This window comes from Erinaceus europaeus, chromosome 7 (assembly GCF_950295315.1).
Source record: "Erinaceus europaeus chromosome 7, mEriEur2.1, whole genome shotgun sequence".
NCBI classification, from domain to species: domain Eukaryota; kingdom Metazoa; phylum Chordata; class Mammalia; order Eulipotyphla; family Erinaceidae; genus Erinaceus; species Erinaceus europaeus.
Genome location: NC_080168.1, coordinates 62403452 through 62420915, shown reverse-complemented (window position 1 = coordinate 62420915; position 17464 = coordinate 62403452). Strand labels below are relative to the sequence as shown.

Here is a 17464-nt window from a genome sequence, read left to right as displayed (position 1 = left end):
ACTGGCTCCCAGGACCAGGAGACACATCTTATGTCTGCATCCTTGACTGTGGGGCCAGGCCCCGCTGCGGTCCTACCTCCCAGCCAGCGAGAATGGGCTCTTGGATAAAACCCTCCCAGAAGGGTCTCCTCCCAAAGAGCAGCGTGAGGGGAGTATGCTCTGGGGCGCCCACCTTCATCTCCCAGTGGGCGGAAGGACCTCTCGTTCTGCAGCAGCACCTGCTTGAGCTCCTCCAGCTCCGCGTGCTCCTTGGCATACACGCGCTTCAGGTTCTCCACGTGCTGGATCATCACCTCCACGGCCCTGCTCACCCGGCTCTCCTAGAGGGAGAGGATAACCCTGGGAAAGGCTGGCTTGCCGCCCCGGCCAGAGGTGGTGATGGAACACAGGCATCCGTTCTGCACCCCACCCCTGCACGCCCCCAGAATAAGCTCCATCTGTGCTTCACGGCCCGAGCAGGACAGGCTGTGGCAGCCACCGGATTCTGGTCCCAGCCAGGAGGAGGGGGGTGGGGACACCATGCTGTCTTCTGGCCTCAGACGCTCAGGGGAGAGGGAACTAGACAGCAGCAAAGGTCAGGAACCACCTGCTCACAGCTGAGATGGGGGTGTCAGCAAGGAGAGAGCTGACTGCCCACCTGCTAGGCAGGACTGTGCACTGGCTATGTCCATTTCCATGACAACTGGGTCTGTGGAAAGAACTGGCATCGGGGCAAATTTCTGTCCTATTCAGTGGCCTCCTATTTCATTGCCAGGTGTGGAAGCCATCTCTCTTTTGATTTGTGAATGGCGAATATTTATTGGAAATTTCTGACAGCAGCACTGAGGTACATAATCATACATACACAGGTGCACCATTCTTTGTTTTGTCTGTTTTTGTTTTGTTTTACTTTTTGGAGGCGGATAATTTGCTCAAGAGGAAATTCCCCTCCTTTTTTGATGGAATCACCACAGAATCTGACAATAGTTAGAGCCTGTGCAGATGCCAGTCTTTAGGAAGGCTGAAGAATTGTTCAGAGCTCCAGAAGAGAAGTCAGATTTTCACTGGACTCAGACACCAACTGTGAAATACCTTCCTGAAGAAGCTTCCTGGGAGGCACACCACACTGGGGGAAGAAGCAGAAACCTCCTCTTTGGATATTCACAAGTTGGCCGCAAGTTCTTGCACTGGCAAATGTCTTAAGCCTGGGTGTGTGTGTGTGGGGGGTCACTTCTGCCACAGCAGGAGCAGCTCATGGCTTGGCACTAAGAAGTCTGAGCCCTGAACATGCCCAGAAAGTGGCACAGAAGCCTTCGGTGGCTCGAGTTGAAGGTGGAGATGTGAAAGAAGAAAGCAGCCTGAGGAGTCAGGCAGTGGCGCACCTGGCTGAGCACCCATGTTATTGTGTGCAAGGACCAAGGTTCAAGCCCCTGGTCCTCACCTGCAGGGGGGAAGCTTCAGGAGTAGTGAAGCAGTGCTGCAAGTGTCTTATTCCCCTCTGTCACCCTCCCTCAATTCCTCCTGTCTTGATCCAATAATAAATAAAATTTAAAGAAAGGAGCTGCTGGACTCAGCCCACTTCCCTCTGGCCGACCATGGCTTCCCCTGCCCCACTGCCAGCTCTGATGGAAGAGCCCAGGATGGCTGTCCACAAGAAGCCCAGAAGGTCAGGGCTGGGCAGCTGGATGCCTCCTGCTGACTCTGTACACTGGACCAGGCTCTGCCCCTCAGGCAGGCAGCTGTGTGTGTGGTGGTGGGGGGGTCCCTAACATCCCAGGAGAGTGTGGAGACCACTGGCACTGCAGGGACCCCCAGAGTGTGGAGGGAGCTCAGTGGGAGGACACTTGACACCCCCAACACACCAGTGACTCAGCCTCTGAGCTCAGGTAGGCAAGAGCCTTCCCCCCACCCAGCACAGCCCCTGGCCACCGGGGGAGGGAGGCTTGCAGCACCGAGGCCTGACAGAAAAAAGGGAACCACAGAGACACTGAGACCCCAAGGAGTTAACAAAGCATCTCATCCTTTAAACAAGAAGCAGCATGTGGGGGCCAGGCAGTGGCATACCTGGTCAAGTGCACAAAGACCTGGGTTCAAGCCCCTGGTCCCCACCTGCAGGGGAAAAGCTTCGTAAGTGGTGAAGCAGGGCTGCAGGTATCTCTGTCTCCTTTTTCTCCCCCCCTCAATTCCTCTGTCACTATCCAATAATATAATTAAAAAAAAAAAGAATTGAATATTAAAAAAAAAATCTTTAAAGAGAGGAAGTAAGCCTGGGCCAGGCGGTAATGCACCTAGCTGAGAGCACTTATAACCACACACAAGGACCCAAGTTCAAGCCCCTGGTCCCCACCTACAGGTGTCTGTATCTCTCCCTGTCTCTCTCTACCCTCTTGATTTCTCTCTGCTCAATAAATGAAATATTTAGAAGGAGAAAAAAAAACACTAAGCCATATAGACATCCCTGACTGCTTGGAGCTTCTGTTCCAGTGGGAGCAGACAATGTTAGAAGGTGATTAGTGCTGTGGAGAGAGGACAGAGGAGCAGGAAGCTCTGGGTTGGGGCTTAGAGGTGGGGAGAGGAGTCAGAGGTCACTGGAGATGACAGCTGTACAGGAGCGGGAGGGAGTAAGAATGGGGGCACATGGACACTTGCCCTGCAGAAGGTACTCGGGAAGAACTCAGGCCATCCCAAGGGCTTTTGTGCTAAAAAAAAAAAAAAAAAAAAAAGCCATGAGGGCTTTGATGTAAAAGGCAGTTCTCTGGAGTGCTTCTCAGTAATTAAGAAAAAAATAGTACTATATCCTTCAGGACAAGGTGGATGGCACTGGAGGTACTAGTGTTCAGTGAAGGGAGGAGAAAGGTAAATGGCTGGCTGCCTGATGGTTTTGTTCACGTGGAATCCAGAAAACAGAGAAACTAGAAAAATAGATGAACTGTCTGAGACTTTGTGAGAACTCTGGTGGTTATCCCTGGGAGGGTCTGCACACAGAACTTTGGTGGTGGGTGGGAGGGAACTAAACCCCGGTTACAATATTGTAAATTACCAATGATTATTTTTAAAGATGATCCAGCTTACTTTTTAATTAACGTTCTATTTTCTAAATGGAACCTGAGCCCTTGTCCATGCAAGTCCTGTGCTCTAGCCCTGAGCTCTCCCCTGGGCTGAACTTCTGCTTGTTATTTATCCAGAAATCTAGAGGGAAGGGGAAGAGAGAGGGGGAGGGACCTGCAACACTGACCACTGGCAAAGCTTTCCCCTTGCAGGTGGGAACTGGGGGCTCGAACCTGGGTCCTTGTGAATCGTAACATGGCACTCAACCAGATGCACCACCACCCGGCCCCTGGACTGATCTAAAAAGGATTGTTGACTGTTCTTTAATGAGCTCTTACTTGGGTTGGGGGAGAGGATTGGGTTTGTATAGAAATTGATTGATTCAGAAGAGGGGAAGGGTTGAGCTCCAGGTGGGTGAACATGGGCAGGGCGTTTTGGGGTGTGCTCAGCCTGAGCTGTTAAGCAAACACCCCAGTGGAAAGGCTGAGTCAGCTGGGGCGGGTTCTGACAGGCACACTAGGGGTGGCTGGGCAGGTGTCCGTGGGGCACCCTGGGCAGGGTCCCCAGGAGGCCAGGGGAAGCAGCAGAAAGAGTGGCTTGGGCAAGGGGTACGGGGAGTATGGCTTTGCTGGGATTCTCTGCTCTGCTGGCAGGCAGGGGGAGGGGGTGGAGTTCTGCTTTGATTCTGGGTCTTCCCTGTCTTAGCTGCCTTGCACACTGGTGGGACAGGCCCAGCAGCCCCAAGAAGCAAGGTGCGGAAGGTGGGGGCCGGGCAGTGATGCGCCTGAGTGCGCCCACGTTACCATGACAAGGACCCAGGCTGGAGTCCCCACTCCCCACCTGCAGGCACGAAGCTTCTCACACAGGATACAGGTCTGCAGGTGTTTCTCTGTCTCCCCCTCCTCTTTCCCCTTCTCCCTTCTCAACTTTTTTCTTTTTATTGCCACCAGGCTTATTTGTAGGGTTCAGTGCCAGCACTACAAATCCCCAGTCCCAGAGGCCATTTTTTTTTGTTGTTGTTTCGTTTCTGTTTTATTTGACAAGACAGAAATTGAGAGGGGAGGAGGATACAGAAAGAGAGAGAGAGAGAGAGACAAACACTTGTAGACCTGTTCTACCGTTTGTGAGGCTTCCCCCCTGCAGGTGGGGAATGAGGGCACCAAATGAGGTCCTTGTGCATGGTGACGTGCTCAACCAGGGGCACCACTGCCCAGCCCCCTTCTCTGTGTCTCTATGAATAGTCCAAGTCGTTGCTCTGAAGATGGGACGTGAGATAATAAATCTTACAGAACAACCTGTCATTTTTCTTACCACTGGGCATACATGACTCAACACAAAATAAAATGTGACATTCTAGTAAGGATTTGAACATGAACTGGGGCTACTGTGGCCAGCTGAGGAGACAGCAGACTGATCACACAGCAGACTCAGAAACCCCAGGTTTGATCTCTGGCATCACTGCAAGTCAGAGCTGAGCAGGGCTCTGATGCAAAAAAAAAAAAAAAAAAAAAAATCACTCGGACAGTAACAATACACTATCAGTGACCTAATAAAAATCATCACAATACCAAGAAGGATGACAGAGGACCTCGTGGGGGTTGAATTGTTATATGGGAAACTGGGGAATGTTATGCATGTACAAACTACTGTATTTACTGTTGAATGTAAAACATTAATTCCCCAATAAAGAAATTTAAAAAAATAAAACATTTATGTAAAAAAAATCATCACAATAAAGTGTCTTTTTCTTACAAGACTATCAAGCCCATGTAGGCACAGATTAAAACAATGTTTCCTTAGATTTCTCCATGAAGGAAATTATAAATTCTACTTCTGTGACTAAATGACACACACAAAAATCTGACAGCATTGTTTTTCCTGAGCACTGCTGAGCCCTGGCTTCTGGTGACAGTAGGATTGAACCTATGTTGACCAGACAGAGATTTATGCTGCCTGTGGACTGAAAAGGCAGGGAGTGTCCAGAAAGAACCATCTTAATCTTTTTTTATAACGGCTATCCTTATTCTGAGTTGATTTTTCTCTGCATGTTTCTATGTCCCTATGCATTTTTATTATATTTAGAGACACCTGAAACCCTGCTTCACCACTTGCAAAGCTTTCCCCCCTGTAGTTGGGGACCAGGAGCTCAAACCTGGCCCCTCTGCATTTTTTTTTTTTTTTAGTTACCACCAGGGTTATCACTGGAGCTTGGTATCTATATGATGAATCCACTGCTCCTGTTGGGCCAGTGTTTTTTTTTTTTTTTTTTGCTCTGTTTTGTTTTTCTATTTTCTTTTATTTTGTCTTGATAGAGCAGAGAGGAATGGGGGGGCAATGAGGAAGAGAGAGACACCTGTAGCCCTGCTTCACTGTTTGTGAAACATCCCCCTCCCAAAGGTGGGTCTGGGGGCTTGAGCCCTGGTCCTTGTGAATGGTAACGTGTACCTGACTGGAGATGCCACCATCCAATCCACTCTACCACTTTGGTGGAGGGTACAGTGTGCAACTCTACCCCTGTAACCTAATGCTGTAAGCCATTCTCAAATCGCACACACACATTCTCTCCCTGTCTGCATCTTCCTCCTAGAACCATATCCCACAGTTTCTGGGAGAGTCGACCCCCTTGGCATGTCTCCCTGACCAGCTAAGGGGATGGGGCGGTGCGTACTTGGTTGATGGCTCCCAGCATCTCGGCTCTGCTGGCCACACGCGCTGTGCACTGACTCAGGAAGGCAATGCTCTTCTCCAGCTTCCTGAGGGTTTCCTGGGCCTGGTTGTCCTCCTCACAGAGTGGCATCAAAGACTGTGAAGAGAGCAGGGCATTAAAGAGAGTCCAGCCAGGGCCCTCAGAAACGGCCCCGATTCCGACTTAGAGATGCTGGTGTATAGTTTAGCACCATTGCCATCTCCAAAGGTCTGTGTCCCTAACCCCACCCTCCTACATACAGTAGACCTCAAAACTTACCCTTCCCTTCCAGTCTTTTACTTTGGTGCAATACTCCAAACCAAGTCCAAATTCTGCTTTGTGTTTCCTTTTTGTTTTATTTTTTTATTCATTTTCCCTTTTGTTGCCCTTGTTTTTTTTTTTATTGTTGTTATTGATGTAATTGTTGCTGGATAGGACAGAGAGAAATGGACAGAGGAAGGGAAGACAGAGAGGGGGAGAGAAAGACAGATACCTGAAGACCTGCTTCACTGCCTGTGAAATGACTCCCATGTAGGTGGGGAGCTGGGGGCTTGAACAGGGATCCTTATGCCAGTCCTTGGGCTTCGCGCCACATGCTCTTAACCTGCTGCGCTACTGCCCGACTCCTCGTGTTTCCTTTTTGAAGCAGTCACAGAAGCCAGACCTTCCACCTTCTGCTTCCACTTTCTACACCCCATAAAGAATTTTGGTCCATACTCTCAGAGGGGTAAAGAATAGGGAAGCTTCCAATGGAAGGGGTGGGACATGGAACTCTGGTGGAGGGAACTGTATAAAGTCGTACCCCTGTTATCTTACAATCTTGTCAGTCATCATTAAATCACTAATTAAAAGATCGTTTTGAAAAGATGCTGGTGGCAGCTCTGAAAGCACAGCGGACTTGGTGCAGCCCAAGAAGCAGCCACAGGGACTCAGCAAATGACATGGACGCATGAACACCTTGACTCTAGGCAGGTGGAGCTGTGCAAGTCCTCGCAAGGCCTTCCAGTCCATTCTGCCTTCTTCCCCCACTTGTTTTGTGGTTTGGTTTTTTTTTTTTCCTCCCGGGTTGTCACTAGGGCTCAGTTCCAGCACTATGAATCCAGTGCTCCTGGTGGCCATTTTCTTTTTCCATTTTATTGGCTGGGACAGAGACAAATTGAGAAGGACAGGGAGGGAGGAGATAGAAAGGGACCTGCAGACCTGCTTCATTGCTTGTGAAGCATCCTCTCCTGCAGATGGGGAGCTGGGGTTTCAAACTCAGATCTTTGTGCTTCATACTATGTGTGCTTAACCAGGCGCACCACCGTCCAGCCCCCTTTCCTTTCCTTTTCATTTCAGAACTGGGCTCTGAAGCAAGTGGAAATCTATGGCTAGTCTTTTTACATGTTTGGTTAATTTCAGATATAGACAAGGAAAGACAGCCCAGTACTGCCGAGAACAAGATTGAATACAGACCTGACAAAATTCAGTAAGCTATTGAGAGAAGGAATTAGCTAGACACAGTGAGGGTCACACATGAGACGCCTACAGCCAATAACAGCATCACAGCTGTTGGTGAGAGACTACAAGCTTTCCTCAAACATCTCTGTAACTTGGTGCTGGAGCTCCTAGCAAAAACAGTCAGGCAGAGAAAAGAAAAGGAGTCCACATAAGAAAGAGAAAAAGATGTCTGCAAAGGACATAAATATGCCTTAACCTGCCACACAGTTACCAAGAACCAATGTACACATTGAGCAAAGTCAATAAACATGTTGCATTTCTACGTACTATCAATAAACAATTCAAACAAGGGGGCTGGTGGGGGGTGGCACACCTGGTTGAGTGCACATGTTACAATGCTTAATGATCCTGGAAGTCTGAGCCCCCAGTCCCCACCTGCAGGGGGAAAGCCTTGCAAGTGGTGAAGCAGGGCTGTAGGTGTCTGTCTTGCTATCTCCTATTTCTCACTTGATTTCTGGCTGTCTCTATCCTATAAATAAAGATAATTTTTTAAAAATCCAAAAAGGAAATTAGCAGTTGCACTCACTGTAACATAGAGGAGAGTGAAATACCTAGCAATTCCACAAAGATGGAAAGTGACTGGTATACTTGGAAAGACAGAATTTCAAATGAAATCAAATAGACACAAGTCAACGTGAAGATATCCTGTGTTCATGGACTAGAAGAATGTTTACAGATACCTAGACAACTCAAATTCACAAATTCAATGTGATTTGTATCACTAGCTCACTGGAGTGAGTGTGTGCGTGAGAGTGTGCAGAAATGGAAAAATTAAGCCTAAGATACACGCGCAATCTCAGTGGATTTCAAATGACCAAAAAATATAAAAGGGGAGAGGGGATGGGGGCCTGGCAGTGGTGCACCTAGCCTAACACATCACAAGCCCCTGGTCCCCACCTGCAGGGAGGAAGCTTCACAAGTGAAGCAGGGCTGCAGGTATCTCTATCTCCCCCTCCTCTCTCAATTTCCCTCTGTCTTTATCCAATAATATACATACATACATCGGCCCATCTCTACACTTATGGTGACTTTACAAAGTCAAGTGTTTGTGGTCCGGGAGGTGGTGCAGTGAATATAAAGTATTGGATTCTCAACCATGAGGTCCTGAGTTCGATACCCAGCAGCACATGTACCAGAGTGATGTCTGGTCCTTTCTCTCCTATCTTTCTCATGAGTAAATAAATAAATCCTTTAAAAAAGTCAAGTGTTTATGAATCAGACTTTTTCATCACTTGGGTAAAACTGAAGCCAGGCACCATTCTGTCTCTTCTTTATCCCCTTCCCTCCTTCATTATCACTGGGGCTTCATCACTCCTCGCCTGCATTTTTTTTTTTTCATACAGAGAAATGGAGACAGAGAGAGGGAAAGATAGCACAGCACCGAAGCTTCCTCCAGTGCTGTGGGCTGAATGTGAACAAAGCAGGTGCAGTGTTCAGATGAGATATTTTGCCGACCCACCACTCTTTTTTAATTGCTCAAATAGGAGACTTTCAGTGACCTTCTTGGAAGCTTAAATGTGTTACCGTCTCCTGTGCCTCAGTTCACACATGACTACCCTCCTGCCTGGGATCTGTCTGAAAAAAAAATCCTTAGAGAAAGCAGGTAATGCACACAACTCTCCCTCACAAGACTTTTATTTTAGTTTTCATTTTCTTTTTCTTTATCTCTCTTTATTCCTTCCTTTTTTTCTTCATCCTAACCCTGAATTTTTTGCTTCATAATAATTCACAGTTGGGTCAGTCGGGGGCTTAGTGGCTGGTAGTGGCTGTGGTCGCAGAATTCAATGTAGTGGTGATCCTGGAAGTGTAACTGATAGTGTGGCCAAGGAGGGCTGGGGACACAGAGCAGTGGTAGTGCATCAGACTCTCACATCAGAGGCCCCTAAGGTCCTAGGTTCAATCCCCAGCACCACCGTAAGCCAGAGCTTAGTACGTAGCTCTCTTTCATGGAAATAAATCTTTATAGATGATGTATATGTACACATCTATATTTTATTGCTACCAGGGTTATTGTTGGAGCTCAGTGCTGGCACTATGAATCCACACGTCCTAGCAGCAATTTTTTTTTTTCATTTTGTGTTTTATTTGAGAGGATAGAGAGAAATCGAGAGAGGAGGAGGAAATAGGGAGAAAGAGACACCTGCAAGCCTGCTTTGCTGCTTGTGAGGTATCCGCCCTGCAGGTGAAGAGCCGGGGTCTCAAACCCAGATCCTTGTGCGAGGCAGTATGTGTGCTTAACCAGGTGCACCACTGTCCGTCCTCCCCCTACTTGTGTTTCTATGGCACAGAACCACACAAACAGTCCCCAGACACGAGGGTTCTCACCTCTACTAGCTTTAGGCAGTTAGTGATTTCTTTCTTCAAGTTCTCTTCCGCCAAGTCGCGGGATCTCTCCTCCAGCCTCACTCTCTTCTCCAAGGTGAACCAGTCACACTTAAACCCCAGTGACAACCTGAGAAATTCGGCCTGTTGTCAGAACAGCAGAAAGGGAAGAGAAGACCAGAGGTGGTCAAATACCTGTCTGAGGTCATGATTCCTCCTCCCCCAAAACACATGACCAAGCAAACAGGCCACCAGGACTCACCAGAAGGCCAAATGCACAAGCAGAGCAAACACAAAAATCCCCAAATGAGCACCAGCCATCAGTGAGCACCAGCCCCTAAAGAGCACCAGCCCCCAGAGAGCAACAGGCCCCAGTGAGCAATAGCCCCCAGCAGACTCCAGACACCAGAGCAGGAGCAGGAAGCCACCAACAGGTGAGTCGCCTGTACATCCCTGAAGGGACAAAGAGTTCAAACTCACCTCCACCTCCTTTTCATTAGCAGATGTGCTGCAGAATGAGACAGAAGACAGATGTCAATGTGATTCAACAGGATGAGAGGCAGGAGGAGAGGAGGAGGAAGGAGGGGGAGGAGGACAGCCAGGTGGTGGCACACCTGGTTGAGCACATGTTACCATGCACAAGGACCTGGTTTGAGCCCCTGTCCCCACCTGCAGGAGAAGCTTTTAAGTGGTGAAGCAGGGCTGCTGGTCTCTCTGTCTATCTCCCTCTTCTCTCTCCATTTCTTTCTGTCTTTATTCAATAAATAGATGATATATATTTTTTAATTTAAAAAAGGAGGAGGTAGAGAGGGACGAGGAGAAGGAAGGAAGAAGAAGCAGAAGAGGGAAAGAGAAGGAGGAGGAGGAGAAACAGGGATGTGAGGAAGGACTTACTTTTCGCTTTGTTTGAAGTTTACTGACTTCACAATGGAGGCAGGAGAGGGCACAGCCGTGTCTGCTGAAGACAGTGAGGTATTAGTCGCTTTCCCACGCTTAGGGGTTAGGGCACACGAGAGTCAGCATGACTGTTCTCTAACCACTGAGCAAAGGCCATTCGTCTACACAGCTGACACACTAACTAATGCATTTGCGTAGATTTGAAATTTGGAGGGGCCAGGTGGTGGCACACCCAGCTGAGCACATGCATTTTTCATGCATAAGGACCTGGGTTCAAGCCCCCACTCCCCACCTGCAGGGGAAAAGCTTCTTTCCCTACCCCCCTGCTTCCCTCTCAATTTCTCCTTGTCCTAGCAAATGAAGAAGAAAAAAGGGGCTGGGTGGTAGTGCAGTGGGCTAAGCACACATGATGCAAAGCGCAAGAACTGATGCAAGGAACCTGGTTTGAGCCCCCAGCTCCCCACCTGCAGGGGAGTCACTTCAGGTCTGCAGGTGTCTTTCTCTCCCCCCCCCGTCTTCCCTTCCTCTCTCGATTTCTCTGTCCTATCCAACAATAATGACAGCAATATGAACAACAATAACGATAAGCAAGGGCAACAAAAGGGAAAAACTGGCCTCCAGGAGCAGTGGATTCATAGTGCAGGCACCCAGCCCCAGCAATAACCCTGGAGGCAAAAAAGAAAAAAAAAAAAAGGAGAAGAAGAAGGAGAAGGAGAGAAAGGCAGCCACTGAGAGTGGTAGATTCACTGTGTAGACATTGAGCCTCAGAGATAACCCTAGTGGAAATTAAAAAAAAAAAAAGATTTAGGATAACAAAACTTGGGTGGAGTGGGTTCTGAAGACCCTCATGCCACCATAGTTCTGCAAAAGGCTTTAATGCCTGAGGCTCTGAAGTCCCAGATTGAATGAATCCCCAGCACCACCAGTCAGAGCTGAGCAGGATTCTAGTCTGTGTCTTTTGGCATCTCCCTTGTTCATCAAAATAATTTTTTAAAAAACAACTGGTAGAACCATATATTTAATGGATGTACGTTAATGTGTTTTAGTCATTATAGTCATACCAATAAATCATATAGAATTATCCATTTTTAAAATTTTTATTATAGATAGCCAAAAATTGAGAGAGTAGAGAGAAAGAGAGACAGAGAGACACCTGCAGCCCTGCTTCACCACTCGCAAAGCTTTTCCCCTGCAGGTGGGGACCAGGGCCTCAAACTGAGTCCTTGTGAATTGTAACATGTGCGCTCAACCAGGTGCGTCACCACCCAGCCCTTATTTAATTATTCTTTTAAAATGTTTTAATTATTTTTAAATTAAAGGTAGAGAGACCAGAGCTCTGTTCAGCTCTGGCTGATGGTGGTACTGGGGATCAAACCTGGGGCCTCAGAGCCTCAGGAATAAAAGTCTCTCGCAGAACCATTTTACTATCTTCCCAGCCCTATCTAATCATTCTGATGTTTGGCAGCTCTGCTCCTTTGACCACAGAGACAGAGACATCAGTGGCTCACACCTGCATGGGAATACTCTGAGCCCTGGTGATACCTGGGCCAGGGACGGCACAGCTATCCTCTCTGCACTGGAACATCAGCCTGATGTGACTCCCTGGCTAATCGCCAACCTCCCTGTGGCTTTCCTCTCCTCAGAGGTCCCAAGTGGCTGCAGAGGTGATAGCAACACTTCTCATAAGCATCACAGCAGAGTAAACACTGGGGCCACCATCTCTCCCAATGGCCTGCTCAAGGCATCAAGGATATTAACGGGGCTTCTCCTGACAGTGGCACAGAGAAAACAGGCAATAGTTATGAAGACCCCTGAAGGGGGCCGGTTGGTGGTGAACCTGGCTAAGCGCACAAATTACAGTGCACAAGGGCCCATGTTTAAGCTGTTGGTCCTCACCTGGAGGGGGAAAACTTCATGAGTGATGAAGCAGGACTACAGGTGTCTCTCTGTCTCTCTCCCTATCTCTCCCTCCTCTTTCATTTTCTCTGTCTCTACCCAATAATAAATAAATAATTTTTAAAAGAAAAAAACACCCCATAGGGGGTCAGGTGTTAGTGCAGTGGGTTGAGTGCACCTGGCACAAAGCACAAGGACTGATGTAAAGACCCTGGTTCGAGCCCCCGGCTCCCCACCTGCAGGGCAGTCGCTTCACAAGAGGTGAAATAGGTCTGCAGGTGTCTGTCTTTCTCTCCCCCTCTGTCTTCCTCTCCTCTCTCCATTTCTCTCTGTCCTATCCAACAATGAATGACATCAACAATAACAATAATAACCACGATCAACGATGGTAGAGAATGTTCTATCCTCCAAAGGGAGGATGGACAACATACTCTATGCTACACCTGATGAAGATGGGTTGACACTGGGGCAGCATGGAATGTTCCTACTCATGACCACAGAATGTGAGCTCAGATATAGAGGGATGCAGAGGTCACACAGGTTCCTAAGCTAATTATGGGCTCCAGATCACATCAAATCGATGGGGTTTATAGTCAACAATATTTATACCCCTTTCCCACATTAGGGAGCTACTCTCTTCCCTGATCTAGCTTTCTAATCCTTTTCCCAGCCATGACCATCATCTCCCCAGACAATAACTTGGATACCTGCATATCAGATTTCAGGCTCAGGCAAAAAACAAACAAACAAAAAAACACTAGTATAGCTACAGGCCCTTTGAAATATAACTAAAATATGCCTACTAGCTATCTACAAAATGGAGGACCCCCCAACACTTCATCTGCACTATTCCAGACTTTAGGTCCATGATTGTTCAACAATTTGTTTGGCTTTGTATGTTAACTCTCTTTTCAGCCATCAGGTTCCCAGATGCTAGCAGAATGCGACCAGACTTCCCTGGACAGACAACCCCACCAATGTGCCTTGGAGCTCCGTTTCCCCAGAGCCCTTCCCCACTAGAGAAAGAGAGAGACAGGCTGGAAGTATGGATCAACCTGTCAATGCCCATGTCCAGCAGGGAAGCAATTACAGAAGTCAGACCTTCAACCTTCTGCATCCCACAATGATCTTGGGTCCATACTCCCAGAGGGTTAAAGAATAGGAAAGCTATCAGGGGAGGGGATGGGATTCGGAGGTCTGGTGGTGGGAATTGTGCAAAGTTGTACCCCTTATCCTACAGTTTTGTCAATATTTCCTTTTTATAAATATAAAATTTAAAAAAACAATAATAAGCACAATGAGGCTACAACAACAAGGGCAACAAAAGGGAAAAAAACAAACATAAAGATCTTTGGTCCATACTTCCAGAGAGAATAAGAATAAGGAATCTTCCAGTGGAGGGGAGAGGATATGGCACTCTGGTGGTGGGAATTATATGGAATTGTACCCCTCTTATCCCACAGTCTTGTCAATCATTATTAAAAAATCATTAAATTAAAAAATAAAAAACCCACATCTATACACCATTTAATTACATACCAATTATATACCACTTAAATATATACAATTTGGGAGTCAGGCGATAGCTCAGTGGGTTAAGCGCAGGTGTCACAAAACACAAGGACCAGAGTAACGATCCCAGTTCGAGCCTGGCTCCCCACCTGCAAAGGGAGTCGCTTCACTGGCGGTGAAGCAGGTCTTCAGGTGTCTATCTTTCTCTCCTCCTCTCTGTCTTCCTGTCCTCTCTCCATTTCTCTCTGTCCTATCCAACAACAACAACATCAATGACAACAACAATAGCTACAACAATAAAACAATAAGGGCAACAAAAGGGAATAAATATAAATAAAAATATATATATACAATTTAATTATACATACCATTACATATATATAATATTATATATGTATCATATATAGCAATGCAATTATATGCCATTAAATTTTTTGAATTGAAAAGCAAAAAATGAAGTTTCTGCCCTAGTTTGACCCTTAGAACTATACCACCAGGAGCAAGTCAGAGACTGAAGCCAGCCCCACATAAGGCAGGTGTGATACAACTGTCTGTCTAAGGAGTAGTCAGCCTTCAAGAGTGTCACTGCCAGGTCCTGTCCTGAGCATCCCATGCAGAATCCATGCCCTGCACTCAGCTGAGCTCCTGCAGCCGGTGCTGTGATCTTCAGTCAACAGCTCTGGGAAGGGGTGCACAGTCCACCTTCTTCCCACAGAGTCTGGGAGAACTCAAGCTCTGCACAGTAGTGATCTTAGTCATCACTTTCTATATACCTACAAACTTTTTTTCCTTTTAACTCTGTACCTCTTTAGAATAGAACAGGGGTGGAGTCTGGGCTTGGCAAGGCAGAATCCAACTGGCCTGAGGCTATAGTCACACCTAGCTCCTCCAAGGGAGATGCCGCTGGATCCATTCCTTTGGTTTTCACTGGACCAAGATGGAAACTGTACTGAGATGGACTCAGGCCCGTAGCTGGACTGAGCTGGGCACTGGAGCCCACTAGGGCCTCAGACATCATAAAAATCATGTCCCCGGTGATGCTTCCTCTGCCATCTAGTCATGACCTTCAGTAGTGCCTGCCCATCCCTCCCCTTTGTACATACTCCTGTTTTTTATTTTTATTCTCCTGGAAAACTGCTAATTATATACACTGCACCACACTATGTACAAAGACAGAATCTTCCATCTCTACTTAAGTTGACCATCAAGCTTCCCAGGTTATTATTGTTATTATTATTGGATAGAGACAAAAAAATTGAGAGGGAAGGGAGAAAGATAGAGAGGGAGAGAGATACCTGCAGCCCCACTTCACCACTTGTGAAGCTTTCCCCCTTGCAGGTGGGGACCAGGGGCTTGATCCCAGGTCCTTGTGCACTGTAATGTGTGAGCTTAACCAGGTGCACAACCGCCTGGTCTCATTTTTTTTTTTTTTAAAGACTGTAAAACTTCTTTCCTATACAGTTGCTCCCATGAATTCTTGGCCAACATAGTATCTTATCAAGTGTGTGTGTGTGTGTGTGTGTGTGTGTGTGTGTGTGTGTGTGTGTGTGTGTGTTCCTTTCGGCATCATTTCTATTTCACAAAGAAGGAAACTGAAATTTGAAGCTGGCTAATTCTTCAAAGTCAGAGCTCCTGTGAGACCGACCCAGTCTTTGTGGTCTGTGACCTCCTCCCCCTCCTAGCTTGAGTTCTATCCATGGCTACATCCACACAGAGATGAGGTAAGTGGGGGAAGGGCTGGACAAGCCATGTGACAAGGTGACATTTTTCAAAAGACACCAAATGGAATAAAAAGTGGATACTCCCAGCCAACTTAATCAAGCCCTGAAAAATTTGAAGGTGCTGTCTCGTTACTTAAAAAAAAAAAATCCATGGGGAACCAGGGAACATTCCTTACCTCTGGTGGTACATTCTTTCCTGTGGTCCACTATTGTTTCTAGTTCTGCTTTGGCTTCCTAAAACAGTAAAGAGATTTTTATGGCTGAGCACATAATGGAAAACCTTCTGAGTCAACCATTCCCCTGCTTCCTGTCCTCTGCTGACCCTGCCCTGAGGGAACTCTGGAGCATTCACAGGACCCCACAAGAGGAGACAGAACAGGACTGGCATTAAAGGGGGGTGTCCATCTGCCCCACTCTCTGAAGGGAGGCTGGGTCAACCTACTCTGCCACTCGAGGAAAACGGGTACTGAAATGAGTGCAGCCTAGAATGTTCCCAGCTGTGACAATGGACTGTGAGACTGACAGGGACTCACACATGCTCCTGTGCTGAATATGAATAGATATGGGCCCTGGATCAAATTGATGGGGTTTACAGTTAATGGTATTTATATACTTTCCTCGTGTTTGGGAGCTACTCTCTGCCCTAGTCCAGTTTTCTAGTCTTATTCTCAACTCTATGACAACATCTTCCCAGACAATACTTTTAGTCCACCTGCATGTTAGCTATCAGGATCAGGCAAAAATTATTAAAGTCATGGAACATATTTAAAATATACTTCCTAGCTTCTTCCAACATGAAGACCCTTAGTTTCATCTGTTCTATTCTTACCTTTAGGTTCCTGATTATTAAACAATTTGTTCCTCTTTATATCTTATTCCCTTTCAGCCACTAAATTGCAGATGCTGCCACGATGCCAACTTGACTTTCCTGGCAGATGACCTCACCAATGTGTCCTGGAACCCCAGCTCCCCAGAGCCCTGTCCCACTAGCGAAAGATAGAAACAGGCTGGGAGTATGGATTGACCTGTCAATGCTCATGTCCAGCAGAGAAGCGATTACAGAAGCCAGACCTCCCACCTTCTGCACCCCATAAAGAATTTTGGTCCACACTCCTAGAGGGATAAAGAATAGGGAAGCCTCCAATGGAGGGGATGGGACACGGAACTCTGGTGGGGGGAATGGTGGAATTGTACTCCTGTTATCTTACAATCTTGCTAATCATTATTAAATCACTAATAAAAAGTTTTTAAAGAGGGGGTAAAGTGTCCAGCCTAGGCAAGGCAGGCCACACACTGCTTCTAGTAGAAGCAGAAATCATGTGAAGAGCTGTCAACAAAGCCAACTAGCAAAATGAACAGCCAGAAATAAAGGAGAAACATCCATGCAGCAAAGGAGGTTGTTCCATAGTGTGCCCATGTGGTACTTGGACCCAGGGCCATGGTAAGGTGTGTACTCCACCAGGGGAGCTTGTGGCTGGCCCAAGGATGTGGATTATTTAAAGCCAAGGTTGAGAGCCAGGTGGTGGTGTGCCTGGGAGAGTGCACATGTTACAATGTGCAAAGACCAGAGTTCAAACCTGCAGAGAGAAATCTTTGCAAGTGGTGAAGCAGGGCTGCAGATGTCTCCCCCCACCCCATCCCACTGCCCACCCAGCCTAGTATTTCTGTATCAAAAAAGAAAGTAAAAGGAAATAGAAAAAAAAAAAAAAGCAGTCAAGAGCAGTAGGGTTGTACAGGCACTGAGGCCCAGAAAAAGAAACCTGATGGTAAAAAAAAAAAAAAATGAAATGGGGGTCTGGCAGTAGTGCAGCAGGTTAAGCGCACATGGTGCAAAGCACAAGGACTGATGTAAAGATCTCATTTTGAGCCCCCTGCTCCCCACCTGCAGGGAGGTCGCTTCATA

The 17464-nt window shown here is 47.2% G+C and overlaps 1 protein-coding gene across 8 annotated transcripts in view; it reads right to left on the bottom strand.

The window, feature by feature from the left end:
- The window catches only part of IRAG2 (inositol 1,4,5-triphosphate receptor associated 2), a 70434-nt gene that overhangs the window by 19455 nt on the left and 33515 nt on the right, over positions 1-17464 (bottom strand). For 7 of the 8 annotated variants that reach the window (XM_060194534.1, XM_060194533.1, XM_060194535.1 and 4 more), the window contains 6 exons: positions 15738-15795; positions 10430-10493; positions 10016-10043; positions 9539-9679; positions 5696-5830; positions 173-320 (listed from right to left, as the gene is read on the bottom strand). In XM_060194534.1, the coding sequence (XP_060050517.1) occupies positions 173-320; positions 5696-5830; positions 9539-9679; positions 10016-10043; positions 10430-10493; positions 15738-15795 (574 nt within the window). The remainder of the gene's footprint in view (positions 1-172; positions 321-5695; positions 5831-9538; positions 9680-10015; positions 10044-10429; positions 10494-15737; positions 15796-17464) is intronic. The other variant, XM_060194532.1, reaches the window with a different exon arrangement.